This window comes from Gadus chalcogrammus, chromosome 14 (genome assembly GCF_026213295.1).
Source record: "Gadus chalcogrammus isolate NIFS_2021 chromosome 14, NIFS_Gcha_1.0, whole genome shotgun sequence".
Taxonomy (NCBI): Eukaryota; Metazoa; Chordata; class Actinopteri; order Gadiformes; family Gadidae; genus Gadus; species Gadus chalcogrammus.
The window spans coordinates 5,423,779-5,451,238 of record NC_079425.1 but is presented as its reverse complement, the minus strand read 5'-3'; the positions used below and the strand labels follow the sequence as shown (position 1 = coordinate 5,451,238).

Below are 27,460 nucleotides of genomic sequence, written 5' to 3'. Positions count from 1 at the left end.
GCTGCCATGCGCTAAGAAACCCAAACACTCAGGAGGGTGGAGTGTGGGGGGGCTCACGGGAGAAGGGGCTCACGGCCGAGCATTGCCTGACGTCTCCTGGCACGCGAGGGGCTCGCTGTGTTAGCGTACGAGCTCTGCCCAAGACAAAGGACCAACCAAAACAGCCAGGGGCAGGGGCCACACAGCTCGGCCTGGCTTAGACGCTTTCACCCCACGCTAAACAGGGTCGTTACCGCAACAGATCTGCCTGAATGGTTTTTATTTCTCAGAGGCTTGCGGTGAGTAAATGTGACCGTCAGCTGCTAAGCCCCCCGACCGCCTGATCTGGGGGTGTGGGGGGGGGGGGGGGGATCAGGGGAAAGCACAGAGTAGCACCACGGGAGAACCGTGAGAACCTTGATGGAGCCCTGATATTACTGGGCAGGGCCAGGGTTTGGAGAGTGGAAGCAGAGCTCTGAAGGGAGTTGGCCGAGAGAGAGAGAGAGAGAGAGAGAGAGAGAGAGAGAGAGAGAGAGAGAGAGAGAGAGAGAGAGAGAGAGAGAGAGAGAGAGAGAGAGAGAGAGAGAGAGAGAGAGAGAGAGAGAGAGAGAGAGAGAGAGAGAGAGATAATGGTATTGGAGGGAGGACACGACAGGATGTGGGTCACCTCTTTCCTCCGCTGCACTGATCATATAATCCTGGACCCCCCCCAAAAAAAAAAGTTTCCTTGCTGATCGCCTCCGGTTGAGCGGGAACAGTCCGGCATGCATGCAAATGGGCCTTTGAATGTGTGCCACTGTGTGTGTGTGTGTGTGTGTGTGTGTGTGTGTGTGTGTGTGTGTGTGTGTGTGTGTGTGTGTGTGTGTGTGTGTGTGTGTGTGTGTGTGTGTGTGTGTGTGTGTGTGTGTGTGTGTGTGTGTGTGTGTGTGTGTGCCTGCGTGCATGCGTGCGTGCGTCTTGAGGGTTGCATATCCCAGTTTAAGTAACACAAAACTTCATATGCGTACCTGCAGTCTGCCGATGGCCACCAGACAGTATTTACCAGTCTGTCCCGCTTCAGTGTCCTCGTCTGGTATGGTCATCCCTGGAGGACAGGGAGGGAGGGAGGGAGGGAGGGAGGGAGGGAGGGAGGGAGAGAGAGAGGTGATGGTACAAATGTGAGTTCAAATGTAACATATCAGACAAATAGGGAAATGTTCCTTCGATCAAAAATTCCTATATCACTGTCATGACAATTAGGTTTGCTCAAATGGTAAATGGACTGCATGTATCCAGCAAATTGCTAGCCAGTGCCACCGGTGCACTTTCCAATATTGCCTACCAATGACCCCTTCATACACACACATTCACACCGAAAGCGGGGGTCACCATGCAAGGCAACAGCCGGCACACTGGGAGCCGTTAGGGCTAGGTTAGGGTTTGGTTTCTTGCTCAGGGACACCGCCAGACTCCTTCGCTCTCCCTCCTTTGTCGACTCGACAAACAAAACGACTCGCACAGAATGTTTATGAACTTTCACGAGTCAATGCAGAGGTTCACATGTGAATTATTAATCATAGCTGGCCTAAAACAAACAGCTCCTCAGTGATGACAACCGGCATCTGGACAGAGTCACACACAAGGGAACCCAAAGCAGAGACGCATTTGTCAACGAGCGGTTGTCAAGTTGCTCTCGAGAAGTCGCCCATTGTCAAAGTCCTTGGCCGATCTAAAAATATATACGCAGCTATCTTGGAATTTGATAACAATGTTTTTCTGCGCAGATTCCAAAAGTCGAAAGAAAAGCCATTCAAACGATGATAACCCTGGTTCACTATAGACGGCATTGGGCAGTGCTTGTTAGTGCTGGCCCCGATCGTGGAAGATCATGACTCACGTCCTTGAGGTTCTCAGAGTAAACCGCATGACGCGTTGCCGATCAGTGTCGTGACGTACATCGAGGCCCAGTCAATTAAATCAGAGGTGGGTGAATGTAAATACTGAAATGACAATACGTTTGTTTTTACGTGAAGAGTCACAAGGGCCGACCACCTTCTGTCTTGCCAAATGCTGGAAGTAAATATTTAGAAATGGGTTTCGGATCGGAATCTCGTTGAATTCAGCACACAACAGAGGGCTTTGGAGGCTTATCGCCAGCTACTGGGAATCGTTCACCCTGAGGGCAAACAACAACCAATTCGTACTCATTATCCTCTAAAATTGACACTTTTGTACCGACCGAAATCAGGTGACCCTCCTGTTCATTTATGAGACGGTAATAAGACCCTTGTATAGAATTCTTTGAATGAATATGTACAACTGACCTCATATGAACAGACAATACTAAATTCTTGCATAATCGCCCCTTATTGAAAGTCAACCCCTTGGCTAACACAGCAGCTATACGATTACGGGGATGACGCTGTGTCCTTCAAATGCATCTGTACCTTGAGGTGATTGACATCGTTCCTCACCTGTCATGAACCCCAGCGATGGTTTCAATTCATTTAAATAACAAAGTTCTTGGTCCACCACACAACATTATTCAGTGTGTACTTCTGAGGGGTGGGGGGTGAAGGGACAAGACAAAGAGTGACAGATACACAGGGCCCGCAATATTACCATAACAATAAGAAATGTAATTTTCTCCAAGTCGTGGTTGATTACAAATAAATGTTTTGGTTGCGGTGGACATTTTCATGGCCCCGCAGTCTGACAGGAGTTCCTGTCATTGCCAAAGCAAGGTGTCACTTTTGTGTCAAAAAGGGTTTGACATTTCATTTGTTAGGATATTTCATATTATTACCAGCTGTTCTGCGATTTCATACTGTGGATATTGTCACAAAATAGAAGGCTTCTCCATAGAGTTAGGAAGAGGCGTTATACAGTCTGTTGGAAAAGCTCCAGTCAAATAAATGAAAACCTGTGCCATGAAATTGACAAAATTGCTCTCTTATTTTTGGGGGGCTCACTAAGGATGTGAATTGAAACTCTTTCTCTTGTCGACTGACTGTGATTTCCATAATGGACCAATTTTCCATGTTTACTGATTTGTCATCCAATGTCTTCTTCAAATGTCATTCGTCGTGATTTGTATTATTTCTCGCACAGACACACGCCGTCACCTTTGTCCTTGTGCGTTCTCTAACAGAGCCATTTGTCTGTGGGTTTAGCAAATATCCCCCCCCCCCCCGTGTGTTTGGTTATTGCCACAGCAGGGGTGTCTTGAAGCCCTTTCAGCCGCCAAGCGTGGATGAAAGGACTATAGGGATAATATCTGCATGATATCTGCCGCCTTGTTCCTCAGTCCCATCGTTGCCGTGCAACACACACATATTCTATCTCCATGATCAAAGGCCTCACTGGGCTGAGAATTTGCTGTGTGTCATGATCGTTTTCATGTGCGTGTTCAGCAGTTGTGGCACGCATCTGTGTTATATATAGTCCCTATCGTTCTTTAGAAACATTCCAAGGGGATATATTTAGACTGGAGAAGGCAGGCGCACGCCAGTTGTTTTGAAGCACACATGGAACGTGTTTGTGTGTGCGCGCATCCACAACACACAACGTACCCCGGTCGCTTCAGAGTACTGAGCGGGGCTCTAATTCTGGATGCCTGCTTTTTGTCTTCAATTCATTATGGACACCTGGTCACAATCACATCACTGATGACAATTCCAGACCCCGTGTGTGTGTGTGTGTGTGTGTGTGTGTGTGTGTGTGTGTGTGTGTGTGTGTGTGTGTGTGTGTGTGTGTGTGTGTGTGTGTGTGTGTGTGTGTGTGTGTGTGTGTGTGTGTGTTTACATGTGTACGCGTGCGTATGTGCATGCGTGTGTTTACACCCGTACGCGTACGTATTTGCGTGGGCACGGAAGACGGAATCGGAGCGTGCGATGGCGGGGACGTTGTGCAACCCAACCTGTTTATGCAGACATTCCGACAGCTACAAACAATTAAGAACAGACCAGTGATAACCACAGTGGCTCCATGATATTAACATCGGCTGCACCAGAAATATGGAACAGAAACCACCTCCTCCAGTAGACTCTGTGCCATCCGTGAGAAAAGGAAAGGGTTCATCCCACGGACAAAAGAGCAATTCAACCCAATCAGCGCACATGAACGGCGTAAAAATGAGAGACAGATATGTGTCCGGGAGAGTCTCCACGATGTACACACTTGACGGTGCGTAGGAACTGTTTGCTGAACACTTCTCAGCCCTCCGCTCTTGATAATGTACTCCTTCTGATCCTCCTCTTGTCCGCCCCCGCATCAATTTTGCCCTGTATTTGTTTTCCATCTGTTGCAGCGTGAACACCCGCTTTTACGCTGAGCCGAAAGCACCTGGCCCCTTCTCTCTCACAAACGGGAGGTAACAGACACTGGAATGTGATTAAATAACAGCAAGATAAATGCCTGCGTGTTAATGCCTTCCCCCCTCGAGACACAGCCAACAGATAAACTCCATCACCTCTTTTTTTTCCTTTATAGAACATAATTCATGTCTTTTTTTGCTGATTTGTGTCTTTTCTTTAGACCGAGTATTAATTACCACTACATTCAGCTGCGGTTGGCAGCCATTGTCACGGGGCTGTGAGAATAGTCACGTTGTAGGTCATCCAAAAGTCTTTGGGGGATGTGTTTGTTTTTAATCATTCTGTAGAGAAGACCCGCCTGTTGATTCAGGATCTGATAGAAAGCCCCCCGCTCTTGACCTTGTCACCGCGCCGACACACACACAGCCAACACAGACACAAGGGTCATTGAGCCGTTCATCAGACTCGTTCATCCAAATCCATTTACACACAATCCAGACAACAAACCATGAAGAGGCAGGCCAGGGGATGAGCATCCAGACTCGAGGAGGCCAAAACGGGCAGACGGCCGCTCATTCAGGGGCGGAGCACCCTGGCCACTACACTAGCCTGCAGTCGATACACTGTCCTCGGGGGACAAGTGCAGGGCCGTGACGGCGAGCGCTGGAAGGTGTCGGACTACAGATGGCCCAGTGTGCCGTTGAGTGGTGCTGAGATTGAGCGAGAGAAGTGGTGGGGAGAGGAGGGTGGATGCGCTGGTGGGGGCGGGGGGGGGGGGTGTTTGTGTACCTGCAGGGGGCCATGCTTTGATGTAGCCTGTGCAATGCACCACCGAGTACTGAGCCTCTCCTTCCTTTGAGGGTCCGAGGCCGTTTCTGTCGACGAAAGAGAAAACATGTGAGCGCCGGCACACACACACGGGCACACACACACACACACACACACACACAGGCACACAGGCACACACACACACACACACACAGGCACACACACACACAGACACACACACACAGGCACACACACACACAGACACACAGGCACACACACACACAGACACACACACACACACACATTCAGACACACACAGACACACAAGACAGAAACGCATACACACACACACACACACACACACACACACACACACACACACACACACACACACACACACACACACACACACACACACACACACACACACACACACACACACACACACACACACACACACACACAGATGCAGACACACACAGACAGAAACGCAGACACACGGACAGAAACGCAAACACACAGAGAGAAACGCAGACACACACACACACACACACACACAGAAATACTGAAACGCGCACACACAGAAATGCAGACACACACACACACAAACAGCAACACAAACAAACATGCAGACACAAATACACCCAGATGCTTTCACAACCGCACACACACATGCACCCAGACACAGACACACAGACGCAGACACACACCCACACAAACACACACAAACACCTGTCTAAGCCGAGAGGGGTTGTGTGATCCATTTTATTTTAACACAAAAATCGTTGGTTGAGGGAAAGGGAGGGGAGGAATACTGGAGAAACATCAGTCAAGAGAGGAAGTGAGCGTGTGATGTATTCACCTGTATCTCTTCCTCATGTTGGACAGCCGGTTCAGGGAGATGTGATCCAGGGGAGCGCTGCCGCACCTGCACACACACACACACACACACACACACACACACACACACACACACACACACACACACACACACACACACACACACACACACACACACACACACACACACACACACACACACACACACACACACACACACATGAATCACAAAATTCTACATACACTTCCATCAGCACATGATGTATTGCTACAAAGCACTTGGTCCAGTCCAGTTTCTCTAAACGTTGAATGTTTCTGTAGTCACTGTAGGCTTTCGATTGTTCTCAGCCTCACTTCATCGCTTTCGGATGAAGGCATCTGCTGAATGTTTAAACGCAATGTAAATGATTCAATGCTCAAAGACATTTATCACACAGGCACACAGACTTCAAAGTAAACACATGAATCAGTACCTGACGTCCAATTTTAGCTAAGGGATAAATATATACTTTTTATGACCTCATTATCCAAACATAAGATGCTACGGTGTTTGAATGGACATGAGTTCTATCTGGTTAGAAAAAAATTAAAAACATTATAACCGGCATCCCTTGCATGTGATGTGTGTTGGAACATGTGCCATGTTGACATGTCTCACACAACACGGGTGACGAAAATACACAAACAAGCGGGCCAAACTGCTAACGACTCTCCATAAGTGATGAGTAGCATTGGGGCTGTAGCAGCCCTTCCACATGTTGTCAGGATGTATTTGAGCCGATTGTTATGCCATGTTTGACAATGCATGTACGAACGCATTTCCTTCCACCCAGGACATTACACAATGTACAGAAACGGACAGAAAGAGAGCGCCCGGTGAAATCCGATTTGTCGGTCCACGAGCCGTAACTCCAGCAACAGATGTCCCCTCATCTACCCCCCCCCCCCCCCCCCCAGCCTTCTTCATCTTGTGAGATGGATGGGTGGACCAAGTGTTACCGAAGACGAGGCCTGCACCCAATAACCTCCCTTAGAAAACGATGTGCTCCGAACCCTAGGTAGCCTGTGCACGCTTGATGCCGCGGCCCCTCCGTCTAGCAGCCTCTAACAAGCGTGCCTGGGAGGCGAGGGGCTGGTTTCCCCTTTCCGCCAACGTGCCTCCAATAAAAGGCTCAAAGAGGAGGGAAATTCCTCCCGTGGCGCAGTGCGGTTGTCGCGTGCGATAAGCAGGGGGCCCCAAGCTTGACGGATTGAGACATCGCAGTCCCGTCCCCCCCCCCCCCCCCCCCCCCCAAAAAGGCAGACGGTCGTGCCGCCGGCTCAGCGATACGAGGGACAGCGTACGTGGAAACGTAATTGGGGAAACGTGTGATTTTTTCGCCAGGCTAAGCACAAAGCCCAAAAGTATTCCGCAGCGGTCTCACCACCGGAGCCGTGTTTTCACTTAGGAGACATCTTGAGACCAAACAAAGACATTTTTTCCTCGCCCGATCCGCCAGACGCCGTGTGTCCTCTGTAAGACGCAGGGATGGAATTTTATTTGTCGCAGCGCGCCGTAGGGTCACCGCGGATTTCCAAACGAGCGAGGTATTAATACACTGACGTATAGGGGATCTGGGATAACGATATGACACGCGTCGTTTAATTACTTGAACGGCATGAGAAAAACGACACCAGCAATTCTTTATACTTCCTTCGCCCCCAACCCAACCCCCCCAAGTCTGTGAAGCGAAAATATGCCTGGCGTCAGAAATTACCGCACTGTGAAATTGGTTATGGCACACGCACGTCTTACCTTTCAGAAAGTCAGGTGTGAGTCATGTGGTTGGGATAGCTTGTTAATATTATGGTATGTCTGCCATCAGAGATATGCCTGCCTAGTGTAGGGTCCCCCCCCGGGCTGGAGTTATTGCGTACGTGAGTGAAACGCAGGAAATGTACGTTCACCTGATATTTTCATTGCTATTATTATTGGAGCTAGTTGTAACAAAAGACAATATAAGTACGTGACGAATACAGTAGAAGTGATTTATAGTAATTAAGTCATAATTAATTAGTACACATGCCTTCCACACTCTTTTTAAGAGCCTCGTATTTAGAAGACCACAGATAAAAAATGATGTAATAAACCATAGTGATCTATTAAAATATAATGACTTTCAGAATCTGCTTTTTCGTTGCACTTGGCAGTAGATATATGTACTACCATTTCCTGTAACAGTAATAAATCACCCGGTGGTTGAGCTTCAGGAAATGTTGGAGCATAATTGATTTGCAACACAGTAATTAATCACAGTTGGACGAGTTATTCTGGGGAGCTTCGTTGTGGCTAATTACTTTACTTTGGAGATGCACACCAAAATATAGGAGCCACTTAATACACCAAATGTCTGTTACTCTGTGGGTGTGAGTGTGTGTTCTATAGTATCCATTATGCATTCATTATCCTTATATGAAATAGATAATGTATTTCCCTGGTGCTAAAGGAAAAGGCTCCTGTGCGATGCAATTCTTTATTTTTTTAACGCGAGTCAGTGGTCATCTCTTACCATGGGTATACTACGCTTAGGTCAGGTATATGAAACGGTATCCACCTCCATAAAGTAAGACAAAAGTCTATTAGTCAGCCCTTCCTTTTAGCTTTCTGCACGCCATCTGTCCTGTGTCTGCGAGGGTAATTCCAGCTTACTATATATCCACATTTATAAAGGCTTTCCATATATTACCATATCACCTTCCTGGTTCATACAACGGCTGTCTCGTTACACATCTGGTGGTCAACAGATGGCCAGAAAATACATCTTGTACTTCTTCTTTGTTCCGACGATGGTTGTTGACAAGTAAACTATTTCTTCAATCATCAAAACTTGACGTTGTTAAGACGCACGCACGCACGCGCGCGCGCGCGCACACGCACACGCACACACACACACACACACACACTCCCCTCCTGCTGTTCCTTAAAACTGCCAGCCATCAATGTTGTCCTGATCCATATGAGCACAGGGTATACGCATTCTTCACCAGGCTAACATGGAGAGAGCTGCACGTGCACACATTGGGGAGCGCTGCGGTTGGACTGAGGAAGGCACAAACCTCATGCGGCAGATGAAGGAGCGCCGGGAACCCATGCACATCCTCATGGACGACTGCTGCCCCTCCTTCTTCACCGTGCCTGTCTTCAGGTCCAGGATCCTACCTGCACGACACAAAACACATGGTGCATCAGCATGGTACGCACACAACAACACACATGGTAGACACACAACAACACACATGGTGCCTCAGACTGGTACACAGACAACAACACACGTGGTGCATCAGCATGGAACGCACACAACACACATGGTAGACACACAACAACACACATGGTGCCTCAGCCTGGTACACACACACACACAAAACAACACACATGGTACAAACACAACAACACACATGGTACATCAGCATGGTAAACACACACAACAACACACATGGTACAAACACAACAACACGAATGGTACATCAGCATGATAAGGCCTAAAAAAAAAAAAAAAACGTTCCTGTTGGTTGTCAGTTGAGGTCATGGGTAGGTAGGGAATTTATTTTATTTTTTTATTTTATTTTTTCCAGCGGCAGCGAATGATAGGTAGGTTGTTTTCATTTAAAAATGAGAAAATTCGCTCATCCTTGTACAGAATAAAGAGGTGCTGTACCAAAACGTAATTATAGTTTGCATCCAAAAATAAAAAACTTTTTTCTTTTAAAGCTCATAAAATAATTTGGGTCACACATAAATTGACAGGGTCGGTCAGAAACCGGAACCAAACAAAAACATTTTTTAGGCCTAAACACACACAACAACACACATGGTACAAACACAACAACCCACATGGCACATCAGCATGGTAAACACACACAACAACACACATGGTACAAACACACAACACACATGGTGCCTCAGCCTGGTACACACACACAACAATACATATGGTGCCTCAGCCTGGTACACACATGGTACATCAGCCTGGTACACACACACACAACACACATTGTAGGGTTAGGGCTAACCGAATAGACGGACACAGATACGGGTGAACTCTGAGTCCACCCATCCAGACGATTATGTTTTTGTATGTTTCTTTTTATTGCGGGAGTGAATCGCCCTTGAAGCAGCACAAGGAGCGGAGAAGAGTGAATCAAAGTCAAACCCACGGCCTAATTCAACTGGGAGTCCGCGACTCAGGTCACCTCATCGGGACAAGAGTCCTTCGCTGGGGAGAAAAAGTGTTTTTCTGTTCTGCGTTGTGTCTGGGCCTCGCCCCTCTCTGTGGAGCCCCACGGAGCGATTTGCTCAACAAGTGTTCTTTCCCTCAGACGAGTTGTGCAGAGGGGGGTCAAACCGACCCCCTGCTGTGATCGTGAACCAAGCACTGAATCACCCTCCCAAAGTGAAGTATTAAAATGGTGCCGGGCTCAAAGTGAGAGCCATCCTTGATAAAAAAAAAAAAAGTAGAAATTCGGAGGAATCGCTAGACAAACAGCCAAGGGAAAATACAGCTGTCGGCAAACCCCCCTTCCCCACCGCATTCTCCCCTCCCGGAGGGAGAGCAGTGTGTTCACGCCGGAGCGGCCCGGCCTGGGGGGGGGGGGGGGGGGCTACTGGGCCAGACTGATGGGAGACCCTAGAACATAGCCACGGGCTCAAAACAACAGAAACTGAGAGAAACACACGCGTGTAGGGTGGAATATAATGCATAACATGCATAGACACACACACACGTAATGCATTTGACCGGGACATAATGCATTACATGCATGACATGCATAGACACACACACACACACAGACGCACACACATACACACAGAGACACACACACACAGACACACAGACACAGACACGTAATGCGTTAGGCCAGGACATAATGCATTACATGCATGACATGCATAGATAGACACACACACACACACACACACACACACACACACACACACACACACACACACACACACACACACACACACACACACACACACACACACACACACACACACACACACACACACACACACACACATAATGCGTTAGGCCAGGACATAATGCATTACACGCATAGACACACAAAGATGCACACGGATACAGATAGACACACACACTAGACAAGGGCAGGGATAGACAAAAGACGAAAACAAGCCGGGGGAGACGCAAACCTTCCAACACTAAGATTAAGGTCGCAGACAGCACTATTGACACAGACACCGAGTGTATGAAGTCCCAGAGTGAGCGCACGTCATCTCATTCCGTCCTGCTCGTCCAGACAATGAAAACGATCAGTAGCTATGGCAGCCAGTTGACTGGAAATTGCGCTCAGCTTGCCTGAAGTATTCATAGGCGAGATCCTTTGCCGGTCATTAAAAGGGAAGAGGTTGGGAACCCACCGACAATGTGTGGATTGCTTTGGCTACGTATTGGGATTGTACTGCGCAGCCGCTCGAAAGCAGAGCTGGAATGATGTTTGCACGCTGAACATTAACTATTTATATTTAACCATGGGCTCGACGACTAATTCGACGAGACGGCGTTACGTTTGATCGACCACCTGTTGTATCGTTATTCGGGCGAGATTATCCGTGCAGACCTCAGGGCTTGCGTGAGACCGTTGGGAGAATATTATGGGCTAGGGCTTCCACGCGTCTCGCTGTCCTGCAGTGTTACGACTGCGATGCACTGCACGCGTCTCTCGTTATCATGATCAGTCCTGCTTTCCTCACCATCCACCACCCTCTGATGCTTTCCAGATGGAACAATGGCAGTCCTAGCCTCCAACGTGGAGGTGGGTTGATCATGCACGTATGCACACACACTCACACGCATACACACACACACTTCCAGAAATGCGTGAAGGCAGGATATGGTGGAAGGGGGGACGGGGTCGGGGCATAGAAAATACAAACAGACCCAGTTACTTCTTTACAGTTGATTGCAATTAAGAACCACAGCAGGCAGGCACGTGCAGGCACACACACGCACAAACACACACACACACACACACACGAACACACACAAGCACGCTGGATAACAAAAGCAAAGTGAGCCAAGGTGACCTCAGCCTACTGGGATTGTGTGACCTTGTGTTTAGAATTTGACATGGGGCATCTGGTGGAAATTGCCAGGTAACATGTCAGATTGCAGATGAGAAGGGTATGGTTTGATGTGGCTCTGGACATTCCTTTCGATGTTGGCCTTCTACACACACACACGCGCACACACACACACACACACACACACACACACACACACACACACACACACACACACACACACACACACACACACACACACACACACACACACACACACACACACACACACACACCAAGTCTGTTTACAATAAGACTGACTAGGGAGGCACGTGGCAGCCTCTGAGCAAGGCAGTTGACCTAATGTAGCGCACCCCATGTACAGTACAGCAGGGTGCAGCGGGACTGGTGTGTGTCAGCGCTCTCAACGGATCAACTTCTTCCGTCATCACGTCACCGGACAAAAATCTTCAAAACACTCCCGGCACAAAAGTCACGGGCAAATTCCTCCCCTCAATCTTTCCCCGGTGCGCCGTTTGGACGCGGGAGCGTGTGCGTCGGAGAAAGAGATTCACCCGAATGAACCCCACCGACCCAAACCGCAGCACCGCAGATCGTCACACTAGCCAGAACGCAGGCGGGCTGGGCATGGGGGGGAAACAAGGGGATCATAATTGGAGCCAGAGCGAGAGAACGTTGAAGAGGACGACAACAGTGGGCGAGCGAGGCAGCTGCTGCAGCTGGCACGGTGCGGAGGGACGTGAGCGAAGAGGATGCCCCCCCCCCCCCCCTTCATGGTGCAGGAGAGGTTCCCTTTGGACTCCGTCTGCAGGGTTAAGGGGTTCCGGTTCGGGCTTCAAGGCTCCGTGACCAGCCTTTCCGGGACACTGGGTTGTTGGTGGAAATTTCCCAGAGTCATCACCCTTTGGCTCGTACCTCACACGCATGCACTACCGAGTAGGTTATTTCATTTCTGTTGAAACAAATAAACACAACGACGATAGCTCATAACGCTAGGTATGCTAACAAAGCATGCGTAAGCCAAACAAAGATGTCGGGGAAAAAAATGGACGTCATGAAAGAAAACAACAAGCTAATAATCAGGCGTAAGGAGGCGAAAACAAGTAGACCAAAAGAACATTGGAAATAGAGCTGGCGGCCATAACTAATTCAATCGAGGCTTTGGATAAACAGGACGTTTCCCCACAGCACTTCACCCCGGCCTGGCCGGCCCCGAGTCCCGGCCAAGCTGTTCTGCTCAAGGAACTATTTATGGAGAAAGCAGAGTACTGTACCAGGAACGGCCATCAGATCCACCTCTGACCCGCCAACCATTTATTTATCCTTCTACTCCCTTCCTCCTCTGCATTCCGGCGTCTACCTGATCTCCCTTCTCCCCCTCGATATCCCACTGAGTGCATTCGTCCCGTCACAATCTGCTGGTCTCGGGTTGCCATTTATCCCTCTGCACACTGGGTTTCTAATGGAGGCGACGCGCAAACTGAAATGGTTTCGGCTCGCCCACCTGCCCCTTCGATTAACCACCAACTAATCCACTTCTTTTTATTTTGGGAACCCTTCAACCTCTACAGTGTCTACACTCATGAATGAAACTATGCGCTCAGAATGGCCAACGCAGGATGTCGCAGCGGCTGACTGCGGCGCCGGTGGCATTTACATGCATTTATGAACGAGACACCGTTATCAAAAGCCACTTAACCAGGGGGAGTTGAACAATCAAAAGCATAGAGTCGGAAATTGGAACGGCTACAACACATAAGTGCTTCGGCAAAGTTCCTGCATTTTGTTGAACAAGAATCGGGGCAGAGAAAAGGCGAGGAGAGGAAGGGCGAGGAAAGCAGTGTTTTAGATTAAGAGTGAATCAGGTCCAATACGTCAGTGCCGCTCTTTCAGACAGTGATTAGGCGCCCACACGCAGAAGTGTGGGGGATGGGGGGGGGGGGGGGGGGAGAGATAACATGGCAGTACGAGGATGAGAAGGGGGGGGCTGGGACTGGGAATACACAAGACGCTCAGGCTGGGCGACCCGAGGCATCGCTATGGACGTGGGGGGTCTGGAAGCGGTCGGGACGGGTGGGCTCCGCGCTCACGCTGCCTCCGTCGATTACAAGCTAAGTCGATGGAGGCGCGGGGGAAGAACCCCGGTGGCGTTCAGGCAAACAGAGCCAGAGTATGCTACCAAACCCACCCGCCTCCCCGATCCACCTCCGTCGACATATTTCAAATGATTAAGGCGTCCAGGCGTGAACATTGTGTGTTTGCGCTGCGGGGGGTAAATATGCGCGCGTATCCCTCGCATGTCGGGTTTCAGACACGGCTTTAAAAAAAACGGGAACATTGTTCCAGCGGGCGCAGGACACCCCCTGGATCGTTGACGCCGAGTAGGAGATCAGTCAATCAACCCCTCCGAGTGTGTGAAGTGGCCGAGATCCCCTCGAGCCAAGGAGCGCAGGTATAGGGTGAACTTCTTTGTTTGAGGTGGAAGGTTCGGCAGCAATGCAGATCGCCCTCGAGGGGAGGCGGGGGGGGGGGAAAGGGCAGCTGAGCTGTACGGCAACGCTCTCTGTTCCCTTACCTTTACACAGGGCCACGGACCCCAGGCATAACGACCACGAGGACCAGGGTCCCGGATACACGGGGCTCCAAATGTGCTTCGTTCCAGAGGGGTACCCAGGCTAGCTCTGCGGTGAGGTTCAGCCGATCCGTCTCTGGGCCGGCAAGAAGGGGCCAACAGAGGTGGTTCCTGCATCTTTTAAAGATGCCCTAAATGCTCCTCCCATTCGCGGGTTCATGAGAAGAGGACCACAAGGACCAGACCTGGTTAGGGTGCGTTATGTCACCCTTGGTGGTTGGTTCCGGTTTACCCCTTGGGGCGGATCCCCCCCGAAGATGGATCCGCCCACACCGCTCTACTTAACAGTTTCAACAGCGACCTGATATGGATTAGGCAGAATTATAAATTATTTTTAATGACTGAAGAGAGGCTTCATTATACTATAAGCTACCGGAGCATGCATCGAATTTGTTGCTAATGTAATGATATCTTTCTCATTAGGATTTCCCATCCAAACGAATTATCACCTCTTTTTTTTCCCGGAAACAAAATAGGCTGGAGCGGCATGTTCCACTAATGACGCAACGGTTTGGTGAGACGTCAGCTTTTTCTGGTTACCGGGCAGAATAGCAGCAGGACGCTACAGCAACAACAACAACGCCCGCTGCGGCTGTTGACATGAGTGCAGCTCTGTTGTCTGCCCGGTTACTTCCGTGAGTCATCACCGGCATGACATTTACTGCATCGCCGGGGCAATGCCTCATGGTTACTGCGGTCTCTCGCCGTCGTTTGCTATAAACACATTTTTGGTCCCTGACGATTTCCACTTTGTTGTTCCTTTTCCTACCTTGGCAGCGACTGAACTAGTGAATCAAAGCGGGACAGGTCAACTAGAATGGTTAGTCACCGTAAGCTAGAATATAAAATGAAAACACATTCCTCCGCGTGGTTGAATAGGTATCCAAAGACGGACAACATCTCACAGTCGTCTCGACTTTCCTGCGGACGACCTCACAAGGCTAACCAATCAGGCCCCTCTGCTCTTCAGTTCGGGAAGTTACTATGCAACAAGCTGATAGCACTGCCAATGGTTAGTTGAAGCCAAACACAGCCTTCCTGTACAAAGCATTGCAATGATTACAACAACCGCAGCCTCCGAGTGCCTTCCACCAGCACTCGCCCGTGCATCCCCATCCAGCATTTTTGCCAACAATTATTTTTAGATCACGATGGTGAAAAACAAGAAATCTTCAATGCAGAAGGCGGCCGCCAGTTCACCCGGACATGTGGACACCTTCTGCGCAGCCTTATGCAACATTGACTGCCATAGAAATTAAATCCACTGCAATGTGGCAGGATACCAATATGGAAATGTTTTAGAAATGCATGGCTCTCACAGCATCAAATGTCAGGAAATGAGTTCAATACTGTGGGTCGGGAAGAAATATGACCACATATGACCACCCAAACGTCGTTAAACCACATATTTTGTCGCATTGCTTTAATATTTAAAAGGCTTTCTGCCTCAAGAGAAATTACTTACTTTACCTCCCCTTAACAATTTCTTGGCAATGCAACTAAGTTTCTTTCCTCTGTGTGTTGGCTGTGTAATACTGAGGAAGTGGAGCCGGCCCAGACGCACGCCGCATTGAAATAAATCTCAAGCTTTTCAAAGCTCAGACCGCCTGGCTCAATCGCGGCCCTGCATGGCTGTGGGGCCCAGACGCCTATTTTCCATTGTGGAGTGGGAGGGGGGAATAAAACACAACTTCATGATTTAGATCAATACGAACTCAAGAAGACCGAGACACAAACCGAAGCGGAGGGGACTTCACTTTGGCTGTACTTACATGAAAGCACGCGCACTAATTCAACCCGACAGGCTTTGAGTTGACTTGAAATAACCCCAGTATCCCCTTTTTCAAGTTAATGAAACAGAGAAAACAGGAAGAATTCCGGCTTGTACATTCGGTTTAGTTTTAACAGGGTTAGGCCTTAGAGTCTAAGAGGCGTAGATACCACCGCCCAGCGCCGTAAGATGAGATCCAAGGGGTTTATTCAGAGGACAAAACCAGAACGTTTTTATTGTGACTGGGACCTTAACCCACGGAAAAGAGCAACAACCGGGCAATGAGAAAACAGCTACATCCTTTTTTTTATCCGTTGTGGTTAAGGTCTGCCGCTCCGACGTAAGCAGCGGACAGCTGGAGAAAACACCAAGTGCCACGCACACCAAAATTCACCCTGCTAAGCATCCACACACACACACACACACACACACACACACACACACACACACACACACACACACACACACACACACACACACACACACACACACACACACACACACACACACACACACACACACACACCGCAAGGCGGTGCTTGGAAGACATACGGCTTTCATTCCATTGCTTTCCTCACAAAGACATTTCACGACGGGACGTGGACCTTCATATCATGTTTGTGTCTGCATCTACTTAAGTGTGCGGTTGTGCGTCTGTCTCGGTGCCTGTGCGTCCCTCTGCGTGGTTTTATCTCTCCTCCGCAGAGGCACTTGGAGGAGATAACAACCTCTTGTTGCTTATCAAAGCCTTCTGGGTAATAAAGCGCGCCCTGTCGGCACGGGGGATTTCAGCGAGCCGATTGGCTGGCGAAGAAACTGAGGCTGACACATGGACAGATGCCTCACCTGGATGGAACCTCTGGGCACCAAGGAAATAATGGGAGGGGGGGAGAGAGAATGTAACGAGACAATGGCGCCATCTCGTGGTCACACGAAGTACTACCCGTACTTGTACCGATAATATCAGGCACTTCAGATTGTGCAAGCCTCTAAGATTGCCTTCAGTAGCAGGCAGCCAGAAGGAGGAAACCGCTTCAGTTCACGTCTCGGCTGTGTGATATGCTGTCAGAAACCTTGCGGTAGCCCTCTAAATTTTTTTTCTGAATCTTTCTTATTTGACTGTGGACATGAACTCTTCTTAAAAGCATTGTCTGCATTGTAATGAGTGCAGTACGAGGTACATGGTACGAGGTGAATACTAAATACATGAATCCAAGTATATTGTTCTGATTACAAGGTAACAGGTACCCAACATGGTGCTGAACCGATGGTACTACATGGCTCTGGATACCTAGTAGGAGGTACACGGCTCTGAATATATGGTAATTGGTACATGGAAATGAATACATGACACTATGTACAAACTGCTGAATACTTGGTAATATATATGCAGGTACATAGTCCTGGAAACACGGTACAAAATGGCTGGTACTGAATACTTGGAACAACGTACATGGTACTGAATACTTGGTATAATACGCTGGTACATAGTACTAGAAACACGGTAAAAAACAGTACTGTATGGTACCGGACCAGTGACCACACAGTGACTAGTAGACACTTGTTTCGACTGCGGCTACCTGTCATGGAGTTCTCGGAGGTGCTGAGCTGCTCCCGGAGCTTGTCCACGTCGTCGGGGTGCACCTGCTCGTACAGGGTGCTGCCGAACCACTCCGCCTGCGGGTGGTTCAGCACCGGCGTCACAGAGTCCGACACGTAGATCACGCGGCCCGTCTCCGCGGCGACCACGAACAGGAAGCCATCCGCCGCCTCCAAGATCAGGTGCTTCAGCTCCTACGCCACACACAGTGCACGCACGCACGCGCACAAACACACACACGAAAAAGACGTAGAGGAGTGAGTGACGTGTTCATACATCGTCTGGATGAGGTCGGCCCAGGATTACAGGGGTTTGTTTCTGCTTGGTTTTTAAAAACTTTTAGAATACGTTCAGTGTCTGAACGGACCATAAGCCATTAGCATTAGCATTGGCATCGGCGTTTCGGTTTGTTCATAACAACTGAGGATGTAACATACAGCTCAGAAAGGTTGACTTCCTCCCTGGCGACCACTGCAGGCATTTCTTTAAAAGCCCAAAGCCCCAGGGGAAGCCAACTGTTAAGTGCTCTCAGTTATGGGTAGTCATAAAACAGAGCAACCCCCCCCCATCGACCTTACAACCCCTCTGCTACACGAAACACCACCACACTGGCTTCGGACGGTTGCCCTTCAGCACGATGCGGTCGTTCAGAACAATGCGGACGTTCAGAACGACCGCGCCGTTCAGAACGTCCGCGTTTTTCAGGACAACGAGGCCGTTCTGAACGGCCGCGCCGTTCAGGACGCCGGTCAGTACGGGTGTGGGGCTGCCTGTGGGTTACCTGCTCGGTGAGGAAGGAGGGCTTGTAGGCGCCGTCAGTGGAGGTGTTGCCCGTGCCCCTCATGGACTTCATGTGGGACACGGCCATGCGCAGGATGGTGAGCTTGTCGGGCTTGCGGGCCAGGGCGCTGCAGGTGGGCACCATGTCCGACAGCTCCGTGATGTACTGGGTCATCTTGTTGCGCCGGCGCCGTTCGATCTCACTGTGGTTCTCTCTGAAACAGGGAGGGCGTGTTAGAGCACCGGGGTCGGACCGGGATGGGGGTGAGGGTGGCGGTGGCTCGGGGTGACACATGGGGTGCACATATACAACATTGACTTGCTACAGGTATGGTACTGCCAATGGTCTGACACCCTATTTCCTACCAAGGACTATCACGGATGCAAGCATGCAATAGCATTTTTATACAAGGTCCAAGGGTATGCAGACATAGAACAGTCTAGATAGAATAGAAGAAGTCTCTTGGTCATACCTCTAAGGCTTGGTACCCATTTTATTTGGCTTTGGTTTAATTTGCTCAAAATGTAGTAGAAAAGGCATTTAAAAAGCAAAAAGGTATAATCCAGATAAACATTAATTGACCAAATATAGCATTGTAGTGTATAAATTAAAAACTGTAGCCTACGTTTGATAGGATTTGCTCCGGCAGCTAAGGGCAGAAACATTGTTTGATTCAATTAATGTTGTACTTGCGTGGTGTGCTTTTGATACAGCGTGTTATTAAAAAATGCAATTCAAGAGCACCTCTTAATGAAAGCCTGCACTAAACAGTGGTTAAAAACTAAAAGGTGGCCTTAGTGTTGTTGGGGTTTTGTCTTTAAGCTTGTTAACATTACTGTGTGCATTGTGGAAAAACTGTGAGAATGACAGGATGAGAGTATATTAACCATCCTGGTAATCCTGTTTCTCCAATGTCCTTCATTGGAGAAAGACATTTTCATACAAATGACTTTTTATGGCGGAACATAAGGTTTAGTTTTTGCCATTGACAGCCGTGAATTGGAAGAAAAAACCTTGTGGGGTGGGTATCTTGACAGGACACGTACGGTGTGCCTCCCGTTTATGAAAACACATCAAACTTTATACATAATATCTAGTCTAAATGTATACAACTTAACAAATGCACATCAAAGTTCATTGCTGTGATTCATGAATTAAGACTTGAACTGGAAGCGAACCTTTCAGTCGAGGTAACAAAATAAAGGAGAAAATCCTTAAAACCATTCAGATTTAGATAACAACTTCTTTTGGACACGAACAAAAAAGAAAAATCATACATCAAAACAGTTAGCCTCTTCGCTCTGGGTCGACAGTCGTCAAGGGTTAGTACTTGTCTTGCAGTGGCAGTGTGTGCGTGTGTGTCTGTGTGTGTGTCTATCTGTGCGTGTGCGTGTGTTAGAGGAGGGCGTGCTGAAGGTGGTGGTGTCGGCCTGTTGGAGCTTAGTGCTGACGCTGTCCCTGAGTCGGGGGCAGGACCACTGCCGGCCCCCCCATGCGGGCTAGGCCTACCTGGCATATCTCTCCTTATCACCACCACCAGGAACCTGCTCATCATCATACCTGCGCAGAGAGAGAGAGAGAGGGGGGAGAGAGAAACACATCTGTAACCAAGCGACACACGCTGCGGGAAGTACGCACAACGTGGGGCTGAGGTCCCGGCGCCCGTGGCTTACCCCCCTCGCCTCGCCACGGGTCCCGACGCAACCGCGGCTCAGTGGGCGACGCTCGAGGCCGTTTAAACCTTCTGACCGCTACATGCAGCAGCAGCAGCTGCCTCGGCATGGCAAGTGCCAGGGGAGCAGTGAGACAAAGTAACGGGCGCATGGGGGTGTGTCCCCTCCTCGGTAATGGATGAGCTCAAATAAAACAGGCACGCTGCTGGACAAATAAAAGAAATAAGGTCAATAAAAAAAAAGGCATTCAGTGCGATGAGTGCGCTGGGTAAATTAAAATAACGGCAGCTCTGCTCTAGAGGGAGATGAACGCCATTACCAAAGTTGTGTAAGCACACTCCTGTGGCATGTCAGATCTCATGGCCCTGGTGTGTGTGTGTGTGTGTGTGTGTGTGTGTGTGTGTGTGTGTGTGTGTGTGTGTGTGTGTGTGTGTGTGTGTGTGTGTGTGTGTGTGTCTGTGTGTCTGTGTGTCTGTGTGTGTGTGTGTGTGTGTCTGTCTTTCCTTTCCAGTGTGGTAGAGGGAGGGACCACAAAGTGCTCAACAATTCAACGGTAAACCAATAGTCAATCCAATTGCTATTGCATATAACGATTGCACAATTGCATCTGCATTTGTTTAACTTGCAAGATAACGTGACAACATAAAGATAATGTGGTTTAGCTACAACCACCACCAAACAACCACTATGCAGTTCGACTACTCTATTGTCATCGGAGTGGGTTGCTGCACTTCCTGATATCCCCAGCAGAGGTCAGTGTCTCCCCTCCACGCTGCACCCCTTTCGACAGAACAAGGGTGACTGTGTATTGGCTTTGAACATAATGGGGCATACAACTACAAGAGAGATTACAAGGAGTGAAACAAGTGGGGATCACCAGAGTGTGAGAAGATGGCCGCAATGGAACGCTTCTTTTCACACAATAGTGCATAGAGTGAAAAGAAAGGACCCAGTGATACAGTGACCCAAACACTTGACATAAGGCAAACCAAGCACTTCATGTACATTTGTTTGTTCATTCGATGCCCCGCCCGGGGATCAGTTAAGTTATGATGTTATCTTTTCCTATCTTATCTTAAAAGAGCAAAAGGCGAAAATGGACTGCATCCTTTTTTATCATGGACCGAACCACCGTGGACCAATTAAATGGGGGTCATTCACACGACAAATAAAAACTCAGCTGCTCAATGAAGCAGCTACTGTTGTAAAGAGGAATACAACAGGGCTGCATAAAAGAGTTATGATCACTGTTGAATATTTCAATGATTATTTCATATCAATCAATTTATCTATGAAATGCCATTCATAGTCGCAAATGTCATTGCAAGTTAAGAGTCCAAAATGATTTCTTAAAAGTCCTCGCTTATTCTGACAAGCAGCCAATAAATGCGAAACTATTCTTTCTATAATAACCCATGTTTGTCATTTGAACATGATAAATAGCTTCAACGATTAACCGATATACGTTTCTGTCTATTGACTAATCGTTGCAGCCCTGAAATGAATGTAAATGGACTGCATTTATATAGCGCTTTTCTAACCATTGGCCACTCAAAGCGCTTTACAATATTGCCTCACATTCACCATTCACGCACACATTCACGCACCGACGGCGGAGTCAACCATGCAAGCCGACAGCCAGCTCGTCGGGAGCTAACAGTCAGGGTTAGGTGCCTTGCTTAAGGACACCTCGACACTCAGCTAGGAGGAGCCGGGGATCGAACCAACAACCTTCAGGTTACCAGCCAACCCGCTCTACCTCCTGAGCTACTGCCGCCCCCGAATGACTAATAAGTGACAAGTAAAAACACATCTTATACAGAACAGCACACGTGACAAATAAAAACACATCTTATACAGAGCAGCCTCCACGTCGTCTTCCTCACCTTGAAAATTTGCTAGGGCCCTCTCCATCCTCTTCATCAAAGTCCATTCTGAGAAGCAAGCAGAGAGCAACACGTCATGACTCAGAAGCAGAACCGGTGTGATTGATGAGGGGGAGCAGCTCATTAAGACTATGAGTGAGCACCGACGGGGTGTGTTCACACCTCAGCTTAGACTAAGAACAGGCAAATACCAAAGAGGAACACCTACTACAACTGTCACCCACAGCCGCCCGCGAGTTTTCACACAACCCCCAGCACAACCCCCCAGCCACTGCGTATTATTTGCCTCTCTCCCCGGCAATCTGCCCGGATCACTGTTCCTCCCGCCGCAATCTCCCCGCCCGTACCCCTAGATAGATGTACCCCTGCATCAAATCAGTACGTGCCGCCCCTCCCGCCCCCCTCACCTCCCACCAAACCCTCACAGACACCGGCGAAGGCTTTAGAATGTGACATCTGCGCCGCGCCGCGCCGCTTAGCCGCTGTATCTCGGTGACGGGCGGAATGCCCGTCGCCGGGAGCTGACACATCCAATTTAGGGGCCCCGAGTGTGAGCCAGCTGGGGCCGGAGGGCTGCGAAATGACTCTAATATCACTGCCGCGGCGCTGGCCTTTATTTATTTATTTGCGGTGGTTATTAACGGGGGGGGGGGGGGGGGGGGGACGACGACATGATGTGTGGAGATGCGCGGAGAAGAGCCACATTCTGAATCTGTAATCCTTGTTTTAATCGGGACTGAGCGTGCGCTGTGTGGCGCCTTCTTGCGCATGCTGACGACGCGCCACGGTGTAAGCGCGGTGTCCCATTAATGCATACGGCGGACAGTCTCAGGCCATGGATCATCTGCTGGCGCTCGGGTCGCAGGTCGTCCCCATTATAATTGATTTGCGTCGCCGCAGACGACTATGAATAAATGATGCCGGCGAAAAGACCCTCCGGTGAGCGATTGCGTGCTTAAGGGCCATTAAAACTGAGGGACGTTTCACGCAGCGCTACGGTGAACAGAACTACGGTGAAGAGCGCCGGGGGGGGACCCCCCGCAGGAGACCCTCAGCTACGGTGGGCCACACCGCCAGATAAACCGAGCCCTCCAGAACCAAACCGGGCGCGGTAGCCATGACAACGACTTCATCCCCTCATCCCTCAGCCTTTCCTCAGAGGAAGAGGAAACGTGTATACAATACTGTCCTAGGTGTGTGTGTGCGTGCATGTGCACGCGTTCATGCGTGGGTGTGTACGTGTGCGTCTTCAGCGTGTGCGTGTGTGCGTGCGCGCACAAGGGCGCGATTCCAGCATGTGTCCCCGTTCCCTTGAAGCCTGGCGCTCGACAGAAGCGTTGACGAAACGACGTCCCTAGCCAAACGCAACAAATATCCCAGATTGCATAAAGCCCTTCAAGAGCGGGTCGTGACAAAAGAATGACTCAACGCTTCCCCGTGTGAGGCGAGGAGCGCGTCCACGCAGCTAAACAGGCTGACAGAGTGCTGCACGCGGCCGTACATCGCTCCCTGTTCACCCACCTGCCAGGGCGCAGGGCTAATTATTCTGATATTCATAAGATGATATCTGTAGTGATGCGAGCAGACACAGAGTGTTGGGAGACGGCGCGGTCGTGTTGCGGTGGGGATGGAGCCGGGGTGAACTGTGCACAGCGCAGACGAGACACACAATGCACGTAATATCACACTGCCATTATCTCTCGTTATAAAACTCAGGCTTTTCGATGGGCCTTTGGGGCATTTCTCGAGATGTTTTGCGGTTTGTGGCGTTGACTTGTTCTGTGAATTACAAAATAAAAGCAATTATTTAGCAAAATACCTACATAGCCACTTTTATTGATTGAATACATTCATCTTCCAAATTTTTGTAATCTTTTTTTTTTTTTTCGTATTAAACACTTGCTGCATTGTCTGAGGTTTTCCCCCTTGATGGAACCCCTGGCCCTTACCATCTCCCAGCTGGGAGACCCCACCAAGCTCGCCAGCCTGGCCTGGGGCTGCAGGGTGGGGCTCATAGCGGGGTACCAGGAGCTGTCAGTATGAACGAGCACCGAGGGAACGGGACTGGGGTTTCATCATACCGAGACATAGATCACACACACGCCTCAACAGTGGGGAGAAGGCAAGCAGTGTCCCTGTTGCTGTGTGTGTGTGTGTGTGTGTGTGTGTGTGTGTGTGTGTGTGTGTGTGTGTGTGTGTGTGTGTGTGTGTGTGTGTGTGTGTGTGTGTGTGTGTGTGTGTGTGTGTGTGTGTGTGTGTGTGTGGATCATCAATCTATGTTCGCATAAGACATGCTCGTACCATGGGGCTAGGTCTCGCAGAGACTCTATAGTCTACAGTAGCAACGGGGGCTCGATGGCCTTTTCCCATACTACTCTGTAATAGTACTTTAGTGTAGAGTAGTAAGTACACAAGTTCTTATAGTTGTTATATTCACTGCATACTTTGATTATTCCCAGACAAACATGGAAGTCAATCTCGGATCAAAAAGTTTGCCAATGCTGTGGCTGAACTTCTGGGGGGCGGAGCTACAGCGCCTGGGCAGGGTTTCTTGATTGGTTACTCTTGGTATTCTACCAAGATCAAGGTTTCAGGGGACGATAACAAATGTATTCCAAAAGTGTCCGGTCTGCAACAGAGGACTGATTTTAAACCTTTGGAGAGACTCTGGGGTATCTGGACCGGATGTTATAGGTTGTCTTGTTGTTGATGGTACATATCCCTGCAGTCACGTCTCCTAGAACCTGTCTCCTCGACACATAAGCCTGGGCCACGACTCTTTACTGAAGTGTGCACTGAGGGGAATGACTGCCAAAAAGGATGGAAAACCTTTAATCGTAAATGTGACGTGGTTCGTTTCGATCAAGGATGTTTGATATGTTAAACCGCAATTGCACCGGTATCGGTTGTCTGACATTTAATAATGTTTGCTTAGCAATTTGTTATTCGGCTTAGCTTAGTATCGCACTGTATTTTGTACAGTCTACACGCAAGATTAGTCTGCTTGGAGAACAGCACAAAGGCATACAGACAGGGAGGGCTGTGTCTGTGCATTGGGGCATCAACTAATAAACCTATCATTGTGTTTACATATAAAACGAAAGAACAAATCTGAATAGCTGCCAACATTGAATATAAATACATCATTGAGTCACTACTACAGTGTACTACAGTGTGGCGGGGAGAAGTTACTCATAGTTCAAATAATGACTCATAACCCAAACAGATACAGTGACAGTTGTAGGTACTGCTTCCGATAAAAAGCGACGCTAAATGGCTCTATGTGTTTGTGTGTGCTGGCTAGCAAGCTAGCGAGCTAGCACGCTACAGTCTAATGCAATACTCACCCTCCGGATCTCCGCTTGCCGCCGCGGCCTGGCACGGCCCCGCTCATCCTCACCTGGCCCGCGCCCACCGCCCCGGGCATCGCAACGGACCCTGGCAACTCACTGCCCATCTCTGGAAGGGGGAACAACAACAACCACAGCGTCAGCATCACGGGGACTGCAGCTCGGTGGCCGGCTGTGTAGCCGCACTGTTAGCATAATAATCCATTTTGGTTTCCCAACCAAAAGGCGCAGAGGACAAAAGTGTGTAACTTGTTACTACGTTAGATTATGTTATTAATGAACTATTATTTAAAACTGTTTTCTTAATGTAGATATAATTGAAGTGAAGCCTATATACAAGATGTACAAGCCAATACCAGACAGATAATATGCAGGCCCAAACCACACGGATATACAGGCAATAAATCATACAGCTACACAGGCCTCCAGAGCACAGAGATATACAGGCTTAAACGTCAGAGATAGACAGGCTAAATCACGGATATACATGCCTTAATATAAAGGCCTAAGCACAGATATACAGGCCTTAATCAAACATATAAACAGGCCTAAAGAGCAAAGATATGTAACAGGCTTAAACCACACAGATAAACAGGCATAAACCGCACAGAAAAAAAAAAGAAAAAAAAAAGCCTTAAAGCGCAGACATACAGGCATAAGAACAGACGTGCAGCCCTAAAGAACACAGGCCCATATACAACAGCCCGAGGTGCGGCTGGCAGAAGCACCGTCGCAGCTGGATTAAACATCGGCTTAATGATTGGAGAAAGCGGTCATTAGCAGGAGGCTGAACTGTAGTGCGTGCCAAATGAACCTCCATCTTTTTCGCTCCCCTTTGAGTCACTGTTTCTTTATCTCCCCGGCCCGTTGCTAGCGGCCTCTCTCTCTCCCTCTTACACAAATTCCCTTCCATTTGTCCCTGCTGTCTCTGTGAACTATTCATTTATTCACTCACTCACTCAGGCAGATGCAATGGATAGGCCAAACAAACCCTCTGGTGTGGCACACTGCTCCCCGTAGCACGGTTAATATTTGATACAGTGTGCATTCCCCCACAGCTACACCTTACCACCCTACAGGACGTGCGCGCACACGCACACACACACACACACACACACACACACACACACACACACACACTGGGTTGAACTGAATGTTAAATGTCGGCAGGTGGAGCGTAAATAGCTTTGTTGTTGTGTTATTTTGTTTCGAATAACATTTCTCCCTTTTTTTTGGTTTTAGTTCCAGTGTTCATATGCGGAAAGGTCTACGGCGGATGACATCATTACAGTATACAAATAAGACATGTAAGCGGTAGTCTTGTTACAAACTAACCATCACCGAATACTTTATGTAAAATCTGCGTTCTTAGATAATGTATTCTGCTTGCACTTAAACAACAACTACTAGGAACTACCCAGCCTACCGAATGCTACAAAGATGAGGGTGACATATCGACGAACTTAACGACTGGGACAGGCACTTCCGCAGCACCTAGCCTAGCTCCCAAAGACAACTTTCTGTCCCGGTCAATGGACGATGCACTCATGCCCAAGCCATCGTGGCATAGGAATAGGAACCTCACCCTTTATGGAGCACTGGTGTCTCCCGCCCCCCCTCCACGCTGTATCTCTGGGTAAAGCCTAGCTTCTCGACTGACCGGCAGCCAGTGCACCAGTTGAACAGTGCGAGCTCGATGAGGGTTGTATCGTGCGCGTGGCTTTTGCTCCTCCAACTGAATTATTCCGCCTCCTCACTGGGTCCTCCTCTGTACCAGACTTCACTTTTTCCTTTTCTAATTCC

General features: G+C 49.0%; 1 protein-coding gene across 2 annotated transcripts in view; it reads right to left on the bottom strand.

Moving 5' to 3' along the window:
• arnt2 (aryl-hydrocarbon receptor nuclear translocator 2) overlaps window positions 1-25,892 on the bottom strand; it is a 52,163-nt gene extending 26,271 nt beyond the window's left edge. Inside the window, exons 1-9 of one of the 2 annotated variants that reach the window (XM_056607631.1) lie at window positions 25,655-25,892; window positions 22,308-22,355; window positions 20,258-20,308; window positions 18,749-18,962; window positions 17,948-18,161; window positions 8,979-9,081; window positions 5,905-5,970; window positions 5,064-5,149; window positions 987-1,063 (exon numbers count right to left, since the gene is read on the bottom strand). In XM_056607631.1, the coding sequence (XP_056463606.1) occupies window positions 987-1,063; window positions 5,064-5,149; window positions 5,905-5,970; window positions 8,979-9,081; window positions 17,948-18,161; window positions 18,749-18,962; window positions 20,258-20,308; window positions 22,308-22,355; window positions 25,655-25,803 (1,008 nt within the window). In that variant the 5' untranslated portion in view covers window positions 25,804-25,892. The remainder of the gene's footprint in view (window positions 1-986; window positions 1,064-5,063; window positions 5,150-5,904; window positions 5,971-8,978; window positions 9,082-17,947; window positions 18,162-18,748; window positions 18,963-20,257; window positions 20,309-22,307; window positions 22,356-25,654) is intronic. The other variant, XM_056607632.1, reaches the window with a different exon arrangement.
• Between the last annotated feature and the right edge of the window lie 1,568 nt (window positions 25,893-27,460).